The following is a 16,465-nucleotide window of genomic DNA, read 5'->3' as shown; positions in this document are numbered from 1 at the left end:
TTCTTGTATATACATCGGTTGAATAAGATCTTAAAGGATCTAGTTGCTGACCTGGAGTCTCAACTCTCTGACCCTTCTTCGATCTTGTTCCAACTAAAGGCAAAGGTAGAGACCTTAAGAAAGATGAATGTCTCACAGGAACATGCCTTAAGCGAAGCCCTACTGGAGACTAACCGGCTAAGGGATGATAAAAAGAGATTTGAAGTTCTTCTATAGTCATCTAAGGCTAAGTGTCAAGAGAAACTAACCCTCAAGAAGAAGGCACTGTTGGAGTTGGCTCAACAAACTACAGCCCTTGAGAACCTCCAGCTCCTGCATAAACAAGAGATGAGTCACTTGACCAAGGAACTTAATTCTAAGGACCTGCTCCTCATAGACCATAGAAGGGATATAGAATCTCAGACTACAAAGCTGGACTCATTGCGGGTAGAGCTGTTTCAAGCTCGATCAGCACTGTCTCAATCAACCCTAGACTTGAAAACTTACAGGACGGGAGAGAACGATCGTTATTTGGCTGATTGGGCAGAATACCTGCACTCTCTGGAGTTTGGCTCTCAAGTGGGAGATCGTTTTGTCCGATCGTTGGCCTATGGAATAGTAGGAGCAGTACAACAACTCCAAGAGGGAGGGTACCTATCATTTGATCCTCCCGATGATTTCCTGGACCACCATCGGATTATTAGAGAAATGCCGGATGATGTTTTTTCGGAATTTCAATGACTTCCTTGTCTAGCACATGTATTGTCTTATTTTTTTTTATTTATAAAAGCTTGTTTTATGACTCCCTAGTACTTTTCCTAAGGGTTTTCCTATTTTCCTTGGGCTAGATTTACGTGTGTTAGTGAGGTATAATGTGTTAGGTCACCAACCCCCAAACTTTATGTGATAGATCTTTTTGGATCTTTGCTCGGCTCGGCTCGCCCCGCCTGAGATGACTGGCCCGAGCTGAAGAGCTTGATCTAAAGATGGTAGTAGGATTTATCTAAGTCCTATATTTGCGACTCGAGGAATTCCAATGAGGCTTTCCGAAGTGCTTAATCGAAAGCTTGACTTGGGTCGAGTTTAACTGACCAGGGTTTTGCTCGTGTGCTTGTAACTCTTATCTCTGAGCCTGAGATCTTTTTATCAAACAACCACTGCTACAAAGAATCATACTCTTAAACACGATAGGGTTGGAGGTAATTATTACTTCAGAGGAGCTCCAACCTTCTACCTTGAGCATCCTCTAGGTAATAAGCACCGGACGCAAGCTTCTTAATGACCTTATAAGGGTTGCCCCATTGAGGTGCTAACTTAGTTACCTCCCTGGCCGGTCTGATCCTTTTCCATACTAAATCCCCTTCTCCGAAGAAGCAGGGGATCACCTTCTTGTCATAGGCTTGCCTCATCCTCTACTAGTAAGCAGTTAACTGGACAACCATCCTCTCCCGGATTTCACTGATTAAGTCTAGCTCTAGAAGTCGCTGCTTAACATTCTCAGGGTCATATAGTAATCACCAATCAGATGGAACACCTACCTCGACCGGCATGACTGCCTCGTTACCGTAGATGAGATGGAAAGGGGTAAGTACTGTACTCTCTCGAGGAGTCGTGCGATATGCCCAAAGAATGCTAGGGAACTCTTTGACCCAATAGCCTCCTATATGGTCCAGTTTGACCTTCAGCCTGTGAACTATCTCTCTGTTGGTGACCTCGGTCTACCCATTGCTTTGCAGATAGGCTACAAAAGTAAATGCCTGAGTGATGCCGAATTCTCGGCACCATTCCTGAATCTTGCGTCCTTGGAACTGTCAACCATTGCCTGAGACCAACTTGAATGGGATTCTTAAGCGACACAAAATGTTATTCCATAGGAATTGGATGATAGTTCTCTCCGTTATCCTAGTCAGGGCCTCTGCCTCCACCCATTTAAAAAAATAATCCACTCTACGAGTAGAAAGCGCTTCTACCCAGGAGCCATAGGGAAATGTCCGATTATGTCTATGCCCCATTGGTCGAAGGGGCAAAAAACTGTTGAGGTTCTCAAAATCTCGGTCGGCAGATGAGACAGGTTTTGATGTTTCTGGCAGGAGAGGCAGGTAGCTACTAGCTACTGAGCATCTCTTTGCAAGGTGGGCCAAAAATACCTGGCCAGGATTATCTTGCGAACCAATGTCCTTCCTCCTAAGTGGTTACTGCAATATCCTTGATGAACCTCTTGTAAGGCATATTCTACTTCATTTGGACCGAAGCATTTAAGTAGTAGTCGAGAGAATGCCCTCTTGTACAATTGATCCCCTATTAGTGTATACGCATGCGCTCTTTTTTTGATGGATCTGGCTTCTTCAGCCTCGGTAGGTAAGATGCCTCATTGAAGATAAATGATCATTGGCACTCTCCAGTCAATTAACTCATCCATATTGTTCTGTAAGTCAATCTGGGCTATCAGGAAGCTCTGAGATATTAATTTATCCAATACCCAAGTGGTCAAAGAGATGACCATTTTAGCTAGTTCATCAACCCTTTGGTTATCTATCCGGGGAATTTTAGTCATTATGACTTTCTTGAAACCTCTTTTATTTTCTCATATGTTCCCTGTATAATTGCAGTTTGTCACTGTTAACCTCAAAGTTGTCCATTACTTGCTGAGCTAACAGCTGAGAATCTGAATAAATGACCACTCGGGCGGCTCCAACATGCCGAGCTGCTTATAACCTTGCCAATATCGCCTTATACTCCGCCTCATTATTAGTGACTTTGGAATCTAGCCTAACGGCCAGTTGCATGATATCTTCCTGAGGGGATATCAGATGTATCCCTACTCCGCTTCCCTGCTGAATGGGCGACCCATCTACATATACCTTCTAGGTTTCTTCAGAGTCAGGTTGATGGACCTCCATTGGAAAATCTGCTAGGGCTTACGCCTTAATCGCAATTCGGGGCTGATATTGTATATCATATTCTCCTAACTCAGTTGCACATTTGATGAGACGACCAACTATCTGTTGGGGTTGCAAGGTTGCAAACATAGTCCCATATTGAAAACACATGAAAAAGATCATGGGTTTATAAGAGAAAAGATATCTCTATTGGCATGAGGCCTTTTGGGGAGAGCCCAAGAGCAAAACCATGAGGGCTTAGGCCCAAAGTGGATAATATCATGTCATTGTGGAGATATCTAAATTCTTTTCGATCCAACAATTAGTATCAGAGCCCGGACTGCCAGAAGGTTTAACCGGCGACTGTACACAAGAGCTATGGTCTGATTGAGCCATGTGAGTACAATATTGACCTCGAACAAAGAAAGTGGGGGCTCCTATGTTCGGATCAAGAGGACCAGACACTAGGCAGGAAGTCCTAGTTGCGACTAGGCAATGAAGTCCTAGTAGGTCGGGTGGACCGAGGGGCAGGAAAACCTGGTGCGTCGAGGATCGGACGTGGGAAGACTATGGTCCTTTGTTTGAGGGGGGGGATTGTTGGGGTTGCAAGGTTGCAAACATAGTCCCATATTGAAAACACATGGAAAAGATCATGGGTTTATAAGAGAAAAGATATCTCCATTGGCATGAGGCCTTTTGGGGAGAGCCCAAGAGCAAAACCATGAGGGCTTAGGCCCAAAGTGGACAATATCATGTCATTGTGGAGATATCTAAATTCTTTTCGATCCAACACTATCTCCATGTTAGTAAGAGCATTCCCCATGGTGTTATTGGTCAGGACTGTAATGAGGTGGGCCACGAAGTAAGGTCTTAGGCGGCGAGCCATGAGTATTAATCCATAAACCAACTTTTCCAGGGTCGTGTATCGGGACTCGATCCTTTTTAATAAGTGACTGGAGAAGTACACAAAATGCTATACATCATCTTAGTCTTTTACCAATACCACCCCCACGACCTCAGGGGTAGCTGACAGATATACCCAGAGCGACTCTCCCGCAATAGGCTTAAATAGAGAGGGTAAGGTTTACAGATGTTGCTTCAGTTCCTCAAAAGCTTTGCTGCATTCTTCATCCCACTGGAATTTGGTAGCCCTTCTAATCACCTTGAAGAAAGGGAGCGTCCAGTCTGCAGATCAGGATATGAACCGAGAAAGCGCCATAATCCTGCCTATCAACTTTTGTTCTTCCTTCAGATTCCTGGGCGTCTATATATCTCAGAGGGTCTGAACCTTCTCCGGATTGACTTCGATTCCTCTCTCAGTAATGAGATACTCCAAGAATTTTTCTCCTCGGCCCCTAAACAAACACTACAGTGGGTTTAACTTTAAACCATATTGCCGCAGGGTACCACAGGTTTCTTCCACGTCTGCTATAAGGTTAGTGGTTGTGGTGGATTTGATGAGGATGTCGTCTATGCAAACTTCCACGTTTCGCCTGATTTGCTTCAGGAAGATCTTGTCCATCATTTGATGATAGATAGCTCCAGCGTTGCGTAAATTGAACGGCATAATCGTATAGCAGAAAGTGCCATCGGTTGTGACGAAGCTAAACTTTTCTTGATCTCCCCGAGCGAGAGGGATCTGATGGTATCCTTGATAAGCATCGAGCATGCATGTCCTCTCACAACCCAAAGTAGAATCCACCATCTAGTCAATTCTTAGTAACAAGTAGCAGCCTTTGGGGCTGGCTCGATTGAGGTCTCAAAAGTTGATGCAAACCCTCCATTTATTATTAGGTTTGGACACCAGGACCACGTTAAAGAGCCAGGATGGGAACTGTACCTCTTTAACGTGTCCTGCTTTCAAGAGCTGGTCCACTTCAGCTCGGATGATCTTATTTTATTCAGCCGAGAAGTTCCGCTTCTTCTACTTGACTGGTCGGGTATCAGGCAGAAGGTGTAGCTTGTGCTCAGCTACCTCATGCTTGACTCCTGATATCTGTTGGAACCCCGAGGTGTTTTGATGTGATCAAACAAGTTAAGTTAGGTCCTGCGTTGTTTAACCCTTGTGTCTAAGTGTGCAGGAACTTAGGAACATAGGAAGTCGAGCGGAAGACGCGGCTAGTGAGAAGGACGGCACGGGAGAGAGCCGACGGGCTCGGTGCGTCCGAGGGACGAGGTGTCCGCGGAAGAGTACACCGGTGGACGAGAAGAACGTGCGCGGCGTTCGAGGGACGAGAAGCAGGAAGGAAGGTTGCTCAAGAAGGCGGAACATGGGTTGGGTGAGCCCTATTCGGATGGCCGAGATCACCCAAGCTAGAGAAGACCAGAGCAAGAGCCTGAACCAAAAAGTCAACAGGAGTTGACTTTGGTCCGGGCGCGGACCATCCGCCGGCGCGGAATGAGATTTTGACCAGATCGAGTCAAACTCGATCCGAACGTTGATAAAGTTTTATCCCCAGGCGCCCGGAACCCTTCCAGGCGCCCGACCAAGGCTATAAATATAGCCTTGGTCGAGAAGCAAATCAATTACCAACTTGTAATCAACTTCAGTGTGCTTTACTTTTCTTCTTGTACGTTCAACGCTGTAAGAGGCTACTCCGCCAGAGGAGAATCGGATAGTGCGCTTACATTCCTTGGATTAGCAATCCACGATTGCAAACCAAGTAAAACTCGGTGTTTGTTTTCTTTACTTAGTCTCTTTTATTTATTTATTACAAGTGTTCGTTATATAGTTGAAATCTTAGAAAGGTTTGTGTTTTATCTTGTAGGGCAATTCACCCTCCCTCTTGCCGGCCTCCAAGGGATCAATAAGTGGTATCAGAAGGAGGACTAACCACCGATCGAAGCAACAAGATGGCGGACCAAGTATCGTCCCACCAAAATCGAGACTGGAGGCGTCGTATGGAGGTATTCCTAAAAGCAGATTTTGAAATTCGGTTTATTATGAAATATGGTTTATAGCTCCAATAGATAAAGATGGAAAAGAAAAGAAGAAGCGATTGGACAAAGAAGGAGCGAGAATGAGTCGGTAGCAAGCGGTATGCGGAACATCACTGAGTGTGTTAGCCTCAAGAGGTCAATCGCATCGGAAACTATGTGTCCGCTAAAGAACTTTGGGAGAAGTTCTTGGAACTCCACAAGACACGTCCGAAGCAAAGCTCGCTAGAAGGAACATCCTCCGTAACAAACTGATGAACATCCATCCGGAAAAAGGTGAGAAAGTAGCCAATCTACACGCGAAGGTAAAGAACTAATTACTAGTCTCGAGAACCTCGGAGAAAAGGTATCAAATCGGGATACAATACGCTACGCACTCAACGCATTTCCTTGAACTCCGGAGTGGACTTCAATCATCGACGCCTACTACATCTCAAAAGATTTGGAGGTCAGTACATTAGAGAAATGTTTTTCTACCCTTGAATTACACGAAACTAGATGTGCAGAGACATCAAAGGACACAACCCAGACTATGGCGCTAAACGCAACCAACAAGGATGAACCCGAGTCAGACTCCGAAGACGACAAAGAAGCATACATGGTAAGAAACTTTAAAAAAAATTTTAGATCTAATAAATTTAAAATGCAGAATCAAAAGAATCAAAAAGGTAGAAGAAAGGTGCGGTGCTACCAGTGTCAGAAGGAGGGACACCTAAGGGAAGACTGCCCAGAACTCAAGAAGGTCAAAATGAAGACACCCAAGAAACACAACCTAAAAGCAACTTGGGACGACACTTCTTCATCCGAATCAGAAGCTCAAGAATATGCTGGGATAGCGCTGATGGCAAGTTACGATAGGCAAAGCATATCAGAACCTAGCATCAATGAAGGGGGAGCGACCTCGGAGAGCAGGGGGAAATTCAGACTTCAAGTCTGATATGGTAAGTGAGGTATGCCTCTTACCCCCTGATCAACTTTACTCTGGCATTAAGGCAATGACTAAATCCATGTATAGATTAGAAAATGAAAATACCAAATTAAAAAATGAAATTCTGGAAACAAAAAGAATTTTAGCAAAATCATGTCTAATAGAGGATTTTGATAAATTGAAAATTCACAATGAAAAACTAAAAGAAGAAATAGAAAGATTGAAAAAATATAAAAGTTCAAATATTTCTACTTTTAGAAATTATAGAGGTTTAAATTGGTATTATAGATTTCATCAAAGTCAAATTAGAAATATATCAAAAATCTATGTACCTAGGAAATACTTGGTTAACCCTGTAGGTAGGAACCTCTACTGGGTTCCAAAAACTTGTTTAATTTAAAATTAGACTTAGCATTTTCAGCAAGGAAATTAAACGACTAATTTCATTATGAGGCTTTATCTAAGGAAGTGGTTGTTGCTCCAATAACCAAGAAGGCCTAGTGCCTCGCCACGACCTGGAAGTCAAGTATCGAAATGAAAAGTTTAATTGACTAACTGAAAAAGCATTAATTTAATTTACCTAATGCTTTAAAAGAGTTATTCAATTTGTGTTAGAAAATATTTTAAAAAAAATAATAATAATAATAAATTTTTTTTTACTTAGAAAATTTCTGATAATTATTGACTTAGATATTTTTTTTTATTAACTTAGAAATTTTTCTATGAATATTGTCTTAGACATTTTCCTTTGAAAATTGCCTTAGAAATCTTTTATGAAATTAGATAAAAGATATTCTGAATATTGACTTAGAATTTTTTTTTACTAAATATTCTCTTTTGAAACATTGCCTTAGAAATTAATATTAATTGCCTTAGAAAGTTTTATGAAAATTCACTTAAATTTTTTTTACCTTAGACTTGTTTAAAGAACCCCTATTTTTAATGTGATCAAAGGGGGAGAAGAATGTTAAGTCTAGGGGGAGGTATATAAACTTTTTTATGAAATATCTTTGGACTTAATTACAAATAAATTATTTTTATTGCATCTGTTTTTTCCTAGCTTAACTTGGGTTGCTCACATCAAAAAGGGGGAGATTGTTGGAACCCCGAGGTGTTTTGATGTGATCAAACAAGTTAAGTTAGGTCTTGCGTTGTTTAACCCTTGTGTCTAAGTGTGCAGGAACTTAGGAACTTAGGAAGTCGAGCGGAAGCGGCTAGCGAGAAGGGCGGCAGGCGGTGCGTCCGAGGGCTGAAGCGGCGAGAGTGCTGCGGAAGAGTACACGGTGGGCGAGAAAAGCGTGCGCGGCGTTGGCGAGGCAGGAAGGAAGGCGCTCGAGGAGAGACATGGGTCGGGTGAGCCATATTCGGATGGCGAGATCACCCAAGCTAGTGGGCCGGAGCAGAAGACCCGGACCGAGAGACGAGCTGAACCGAGCGGGGCGACCAGACGGAAAAAGTCAACCGAGTTGACTTTTGGGGTCCGGCGCGCCCGGACCTAACCCGGGGCGCCCGAAATGAGGTTTTGACCGGATCGAGTCAAACTCGATCGAACGTTGAGGATAAGTTTTATCCCCAGGCCGGAACCCTTCCGGCGTCGACCAAGAGCTATAAATATAGCCTTGGTCGAGAAGCAATTCATCAATCAAACTTGTAATCAACTTCTGTGTGCTTTACTTTTCTTCTTGTACGTTCAACGCTGTAAGAGGCTACTCCGCCCAGAGGAGAATCAGATAGTGCGCTTATATTCCTTGGATTAGCAATCCCCTGATTGCAAACCAAGTAAAACTCTGGTGTCTGTTTTTCTTTACTTAGTCTCTTTTATTTATTTATTACAAGTGTTCAGTATATAGTTGAAATCCGAGAAAGGTTCGTGTTTTATCTTGTAGGGCAATTCACCCCTCCCCTCTTGCCAGCCTCCAAAGGGACCAACAGTATCTCCTCAGGAGACTAGGCGAAGACGTCCCTATTGCGTGTCAGGCATTTGATCAGATCTGTCTTGATCTCGATGGGTAGATCTCCTGATATGCGCGTGATGCTATCCGGGAGCTCTGGATAGAGCTGAACCTCCTCTTGAGGAATGAGTTCCTTAGCTATAGGTAGAGGCTCATCTTGGATGACGTGGATTCCGCTATCTTGGGTTCTTTGAGCCTTGCAGGCCTCTACTCTCACCATGTCAATATAACACCTGCGAGAGATCAATTGCTCACCTCTGACTTCCCCAACCTAGTCTCCTACAGGGAATTTAATCTTTTGATGGAAAGTGGAGACTGCCACTCAGAACTCGTGCAGTGCCAGTCTCCCCAGGATAATGTTGTACAAGGACGGCAAAGCCACCACTATGAAAGTGCTTCTCTGCGTCCTCACTAGGGGCTCGCTACCCAAAGATAAGCTAGCTTGATTTGGCCCATTGGTCTTACCTCATTTCCAGTGAACCATACAACGAAGTGGCTATGGGTTGGAGCTCACTGACGTTGATTTGCATGCCCTCAAATGCATTCTTGAACAGTACGTTGACAGAACTTCTGGTATCAACGAAAACCCTGACCACACGGCTATTGGCTATGACGACTTTGATTATTAGGGCATCATCGTGCGGGAGCTCCAATCTCTCTAGGTTTTGCGACCCGAAACTGATTATGGGCCAGGCAACTTATTCTCGACTGTATCCTACAACGTATATATTCAAGCGACGCTCATGAGATTTCCGAGCTTTAGCAGAATCTCCATCTGTGGGTCCTCCGGAGATCATGTTGATCTCTCGGATGACCGCATTTCCCCTGTTCTCCTACTCCGGGGATTCCCTCTACTCCTTGCCCCAGCCTAGCTGCTGGCTTCCCTGTCCTATATTTTCGGGCAGAGATTTACCTGACTGACCTACAACGGCAGGCTGGCTAGCCAGTATCCTCTGAAGCTTGGGTGTGATCTCCAGTAGGGGCAAGCCTAGTTCAGCTGCCCGCCGAGAGTCATGGGCAAACTGAACGCAATCACCCGTGGCATGGGTGTGGGACTTATGGTAAGTGTAATAGCGAGGTCCCCACTGACCAGGTCTTGGGGCTTGGACAACTTCTACCCGTTGAGCCGTCCTGGAGTCCTGACCAAGTAGGAATCCTGGTCGAGCATCTTGAGAGCGGGGAAAAGGCCGAGATGGAGGTTGGGGCGGCCTTTTCTCTAGCTTGTTGGCAGGAGTAGGCACCTTGTCTACTTTCCACCGAGTCATCTGGGCTTCTTCTACATTAATGTAGCTGGCGGTCTTCTCTAGCATCTCATTAAAGTTCTTTATGAGCTCCCGAATGAAGGCTCGGAAGAACTCTCCCTCCACTAGACCATGGGAGAAGGCGCTCATCAATATTTTTGAGGTAGCGGGCAGGACGTCTTAGGCTACCTTGTTAAAACATTTGATATAACTTCTCAGGGGCTCAGCAGACCCCTATTTGAGGGCAAAGAGACAGTGGTTTGTCTTCTGATACTTCCTACTACTGGTAAAATGGTGTACGAAACCGATCTTGAAGTCTTGGAAGCAGGTGATGGACCCATTTGGCAGTCCATCAAACCATTTTTGTATTGAACCGGTTAGAGTGTTTAAGAACACCTGACACTTGATGACATCGCTGTATTGGTCTAGCAGAGTAGCGTTCCAAAACTTTCAGAGGTGGTCCTCCGGGTCCTTGCTACCATCATATTCTCCAATAGTTAAGGGCTTGTACCCCTTTGGTAGCTTTTCCTCAAGTACCCTTAGAGAGAAGGACACTTCCTCTTCAGGTACCTCCCTGGGCTCCTCCTGAAGGATTATGACTTTTCCCTTCTTTGAATCCCTAGGCGGGAACTTTCGGCCATGGAGGCTTGTGGTTATTCTTAATTATTATAACAGTCCAGGCCCTTGTTGTAAAAGTCCGGGCAAGGCTCTCGGTAGAAGGCTTGAGGGAAATCCTCGAGCTATTTTCTTTTAGATCCTTTGTCTGAGACACAGGCCTGGTCCTTGGAAATTGCGGGCATCTTGCATGGGTGTGAAGCGGTGGTTTGTTTTTCGGAAGTAGCTAGCCTCTTGGCCTCCTTGAACAATTCATATTCTCATACTGTCATGATGACGTTGATTCTTCCGATATCTTCCATCTTCACGTTCCAGAACAAGCGAAGGAAGTTCCCACAGACGGCGCCAAATTGATCCTATCCGAAATCTGAGTCAGACGAAGGGCGGATGAGCTGTGACTGGTGTTGACGGAGAAGTGACTAGGGCACTCTTATCGTATGTGCCCAAGAGAACGGACCCTCGCGTGACGCTGACGGACGGTGGTAACTAAGCCGACAGTACTTAAGCTCTGCTTACACTCAAATAAGCACACGGAACGTTAGAGACCAAACACCAGGGAAAAAGTTCCCGACGTAGACCCTCCGACGCTCAAGTTAGATACTTTTTCCTCAGAAGAAAGGTGTACGAAGGAAAAAGAACTGTAGAGGACAAGTATAAATGTGCGCGCGTACCTACTCAAGGGAGAGGACCACCCTTTTTATATGACCGTGTGTACCTCTAGAGCCTGACCGATGTCAGAGAATGTCGGGTGTCAGGATCTGTAGGGTGATGGAGGACGCGTGACACCCTTCTATGGAATGGAAGAAGGTTCAATTCGTTGATTATAGTAGACCATTAGAATATTCCCTGACATATAGCAGCTATTCTCTGACAGACAGTTATAATTCCCTGACCTTGTTGTCGCCTAGCGCCTTCTGTCCCACCCGAGTTTGACCAGGGGCAGCTCGAGATGATCTTTCAGGTATAACACCTGATTTGAGTCTTGATGAGAAGGACGAGCTATGGCAAGAGCCCCATCTTCCCGTTTGGATTGCTAAAGAGTCGACCGGGAGTTCGCCTATTGAAACTGAAAGTACCAGACCTGTCTATGTAGATCGGGTTGCGAAAACCAGACTAGTCGAGGAAGGTCAGCCTTATTCTAGGACGCATCTCCTATCTCATACCTAGTATCCTGATCTGTCAATACCTGACCAGGAGTTATGCGGTTGATGACGTCAGATCATCTAACTCCTTCCTGACTTCCGACTGTCATGTCCTCTTGACTTTCGACTGCCACGTCCTCTTGACTCCTGACTACCTATCCTTATCGGACCCCACTTTTATCTACCGTATCACTCGACTTTTCAGCTTCACATTTTTAGATAGGATCAGTTATTATTCTTCATCATCATTTGTCTCGATGACTAACATTTCTTGTTTCCAATTCTTTTCCTTGGTATGCAAATTTGCTTATAGCACCGGGTCACGCCTCCTCACAAGCAACATGGAAGCCACCTGTCTCGCAATAGAGATTCTCTGGTCCGTAAATTGTGGACGAGGGGATGGTCCCTTGCATGAGGATCCTTGATTTGGATAAACTCTACCTTTAAATAGGTGAGATCTATCCAAATCAAAAATATAAAAAAGTGGATCATCTTCTGATCCACAATTTGTGGATCAGAGGATCGGTCATCTCCCCTTCTCGTGTATCATCCTCCCCATTCCTAATAAAAAAAATTATAATAATATTACATTGCTGCCACTGCTGTATTCAAACATTAGAAAGAGATAAAATGACTTTTAGAAACAAAAAACCTAAGGATTTTTGCACTTGTCTTCAAAATATTATTCAGACTTGTTTTTTTAATGAAATAGGCTTACGCAAAAAAAAAACCACTAAAATTGTGTCAACTTCTGAATCTCTCTGCATTACAGAAACAGATCAACAGCAGCTCAATATCAGATGATTACGCTGTCTCTTTCATATTCCATCTCCAATTATGTAAAATAAAATAAATTATAAATCAACTTATAGTTAACCATGCAATAATTAAGAGATGCGAGAAATTTTTCTCCAAAAACATACACACAGGAAAATTAATACATGATCCATCGTAACACATCTGCCATCCTGTTTGCCTCATCCAAATCAATCAAAACCCTGTTTCTAATCTATCAGCTGTCTGTGATTTACTTTGTTTCTAATCTATAAATGAAGAAGCGACAATAATGGAGGAAGCACGGACTCCACGTGGAGTTGTAGGAGGTCGTGTCAGTGGAGTTTAGCTGGACTACAGAGAACAACTGCCACGCTTGTCCGATTGCGTCGTACAAGTCAAATCACATCCGCAAGGTTCAATTGGCTCTGCAGTCTGACTCACACCTCACACAACGGGAGTTAAAAATTAAAATCATGTGTTAAACTGGATGGAAATCCGCTTCAGCCATGCACGAGATTAGCTGGAAAGTACCACCATATTACTGCAACTGCGTGCTAGATTGTGGGGGGAATCATTTGACGGAGGAGGATCTTTGGACACGCATGAGACGCAACCACTTGGAGAAAGAACAAGGAACTTACCACCGAAGCAGTGCAAGCATCCCCCAACCTGTGGACCAGCGCCTCGCCTTCGAGTCAATTTGTATGGAGAGAATATTACAAATTAAAAAGATAACAAGATAAACATGCTGACAAAGAGATAAAATAAAGGAAAGAAAAAAGCGCTGTTGTGAAGGGTTTGATTCCCTGTTGAACGGTCCGGTCTGAGTTTAAAATGACTGCTTTGGGTGGCGTTTAAATACATTGCCTCATGGTCTCGAACGACAGACAACAAACCGAAGGCAGAGAGGCACAGCCAGGGGCGGGGGCATTGTTTCGCATCCCCCTTCCTAGCTTCCCGGAGAACCGAACAAGTGTAGACGGAATCCATGGAGCCGGCGATCTCGACTGGCGGAAGGTTCGTGATCGAGGCGGAGGAGGCGGAAGCGCTGGCCAAGGAGGCGGGCGTCACGGCCGTGAGGGAACTCGTACCCCTCCTCGTCCCCGCGGCCAAGCTGATGGCGCGACCCCCCATCTCCCGCTTCTCCGTCGGCGCCGTCGGGTTGGGCGCCAACGGCCGCATCTTCGTCGGCGTCAACGTCGAGTTCCCTGGCCTGCCGCTGCATCACTCCGTCCATGCCGAACAGTTCGTGGTGGCCAACGCAGCTGCGCACGGCGAGTCCGCGATCCTGTACATCGCCGTATCCGCCTTCCCTTGTGGCCACTGCCGCCAGTTCCTCCAGGAGATCCGTGGCGCCGGGGAGATTCAGATCCTGGTCACCTCCGACGCCGACCCCGCCTTCCGCCCCCTGTCCTCCCTCCTGCCCCACCCTTTCGGCCCCCACGATCTCCTCCCCAAGGGCGCGCCGCGCCTCCTCGAGCCGCACAAAAACGACCTCGGTGGCCTCGATCGCAATGGGGGCGGAGGAGGCGGCGATTTGGGGCAGAGGATGCGGGAGGCCGCGAAGGCGGCGGCTAGGGCATCGCACGCGCCGTACTCCGGGTGCGCGGCGGGGTTTTCTGTGGCCGACGGGAAGGAAAGGGTGTACGCCGGGTCCTACGTGGAGTCGGCCGCGTACAACCCTAGCCTCGGCCCCGTCCAGGCAGCGATGATCGCCTGCCTGGCCGCTGGCGGCGGGGGCGAGGGAGAGGTCGTCGGGAAGGGGATCGTGGAGGCGGTCCTAGTGGAGAAGGAGGCCGCGGCGGTGTCCCACGAATCGACGGCGAGGATCTTCCTCGCGGCCGTGTCGCCGGCCGCGCGCCTGGAGGTCTTCCGCTTCGAGTCCTCCGCCGCGGAGTGACTTCGTGCAGGCGGTCACGATCGTCCATAAATATTAATTAACGGTCACGATTCAATGCCATATATCAAGGATCAAACTATATTGTATGCGTGTGTGTATTCTCGTGCTTTTCCTATCGTGCAAAGGAGTGAAAATCTCGTAATAAGAGAAGCTTTAGCGTACAAGCAAGTCCTCACAGCACAGCACTCCCAGGAATGTTCTATCGCACTCACTCAATGGATTGATTTGAGATAATAGACGGCTTTCTCCAATAATGTGTATTATTAACTCATAATGATGGTGATGGAACATTGTCACGTGACCAAATTAATTCAAAACATGATTAACACTATATATATATATATATATATATATATATATATATATATATATATATATATATATATACTTTATGCGCGACCGTGAATGATGCGCAGATGTGGTGTTGTCAATTTAATTTCGCTATAAAAAAATATGTCATTTATTCTCTCTCAATTTTCGCATTTTTTAAAATATTTCTGTGTGAAAAATTTTTCAAATTAAAATCTCCCTCGCCGCTCTCTCTCGCTCTCGTCGTCTTCAGCGTCCATCAGACCTCGCACCTCCCACTGGGAAAGTTTCACCGGCGTCTTCAATCTCACAGTTGTTGTGAGAGCTTACCACCTCTTTCCATTCTCACTGGTAATTCGTTTCATTTTAATTTGTTATTCTCCATCTATAACATACATGTATTAGAAGGATTAATTCTATAACGTGCAGGGATGACGGCATCTACAAACACCTGTAGGCTACAACCACATTTGCGCGTTAGTTGCTACACGTTGTAGCAGCTATAAACATGAAGCAGTCACTTGGTAAGTCGGTTTTATGGTAGATAAATTTTCTAGCAGATACTACCTCTACAAATATTTAAGTTCATGTATAGCAACTTGGTAAAAAATTATTTGAAATTATTTTTTACTGATGCAGCGCCTTGCTTCGCTTCTAAACGTTGCAGCAACTACTTCGCAGCAAATTGTCCATGTAGCTGCTACAACTTGTAGCAGCTAACTTGGAATGACGGTCGTAAAAGGAAGGAAGGATTTATGCTACGACATGCAAGGCCAACGGTTGATACAAACGCCTGCAGCCACTTGGACTTTCCTTTCCTACTACTAGTTATAGCAGCTACTTTGAAAGTTAATTGCTACATATTGTAGCAGCTACATCGACAGGTAACTGCTACACTTTGTAGTAGTTAACTCTCCATGTAGCTGCTACAACGTGTAACAGCTACTTCGGCAGGTAACTGCTACACCTTGTAACAACTAACTCTCCATGTAGTTGCTACAACATGTAGCGACTACTTCGACAGGTAACTGCTACACCTTGTAGCAACTAACTCTCCATGTAGTTGCTACAACTTGTAGCAGCCGCTCGATAAGTCGTGTTTTTACTAGCTATATTTTCTCACAGATATTAACCATAAAAATACTTGTTAAAAAAATTATTTAAAAATATTTATGCTGCTGCAGTGTCTTTGCTTTGCTGCTATACGTTGTAGCAGCTACTTTGACTAATAACTACTACTCTTTGTAGCAGCTAACTTGAAATGATGAAGCTGCTACAACGTGTAGCAGTTATTTCTTCATTTACACTCAACAAGATGTTACTCTGCATTTTCAACCAATAATAAATAGATCATACCAATCTCAGTTTTTTATTTAGATCAATTAAATGAGGTTCTACACGTTGTAGAAGTAACTGCAGCACGTTGAAGCAGCTAGTCGTTAGAAGCTGCTACATGGTGTAGCAGCTTGTCAAGAGTGGTTGCTACACTGTGTAGCAGTTACTTCTGATTAGCTGCTACACTTTGTAGCAGCTACTCAAGAATAGCTGCTACAATGCGTAGCAGGTACCCATGATATCCAAATAACCTTTTCTAACCAATTAACTTTTTGCAATTACATTTTTACCCTCATTGGACAAAGGTTTAACCCCTAAACTCGCCGTGTGACAAACACTTCGAAAAAATTTCAATCATAGTAGATAAGAGGGACCAAAATTGTCCCTCCGTACCCTACCAAGATAATATGTGTTGCTCTGCTTTGGCAGATTCAACAACACATGTGATCGAGGTAGTGATAGATATCACGG

The 16,465-nt window shown here is 44.9% G+C and overlaps 1 protein-coding gene and 1 long non-coding RNA gene across 2 annotated transcripts; both read left to right on the top strand.

Moving 5' to 3' along the window:
- The first annotated feature begins 13,313 nt into the window (after window positions 1–13,313).
- On the top strand, window positions 13,314–14,511 carry LOC121981884 (cytidine deaminase 1-like). The gene has a single exon (XM_042534655.1). It carries the CDS (start codon window positions 13,439–13,441, stop codon window positions 14,348–14,350), a length of 912 nt encoding a protein of 303 aa, XP_042390589.1. The 5' UTR covers window positions 13,314–13,438; the 3' UTR covers window positions 14,351–14,511.
- Window positions 14,512–14,717: 206 nt separating this feature from the next.
- LOC121981883 lies at window positions 14,718–15,960 on the top strand. The gene is made up of 3 exons (XR_006111948.1): window positions 14,718–15,010; window positions 15,089–15,183; window positions 15,299–15,960. It is a non-coding gene; the product is annotated as an uncharacterized LOC121981883 (long non-coding RNA).
- The last annotated feature ends 505 nt before the right edge of the window (window positions 15,961–16,465 follow it).

This window comes from Zingiber officinale, chromosome 5A, assembly GCF_018446385.1.
Source record: "Zingiber officinale cultivar Zhangliang chromosome 5A, Zo_v1.1, whole genome shotgun sequence".
In the NCBI taxonomy this organism is placed as follows: domain Eukaryota; kingdom Viridiplantae; phylum Streptophyta; class Magnoliopsida; order Zingiberales; family Zingiberaceae; genus Zingiber; species Zingiber officinale.
This window is presented reverse-complemented; position numbering and strand designations above follow the sequence as displayed.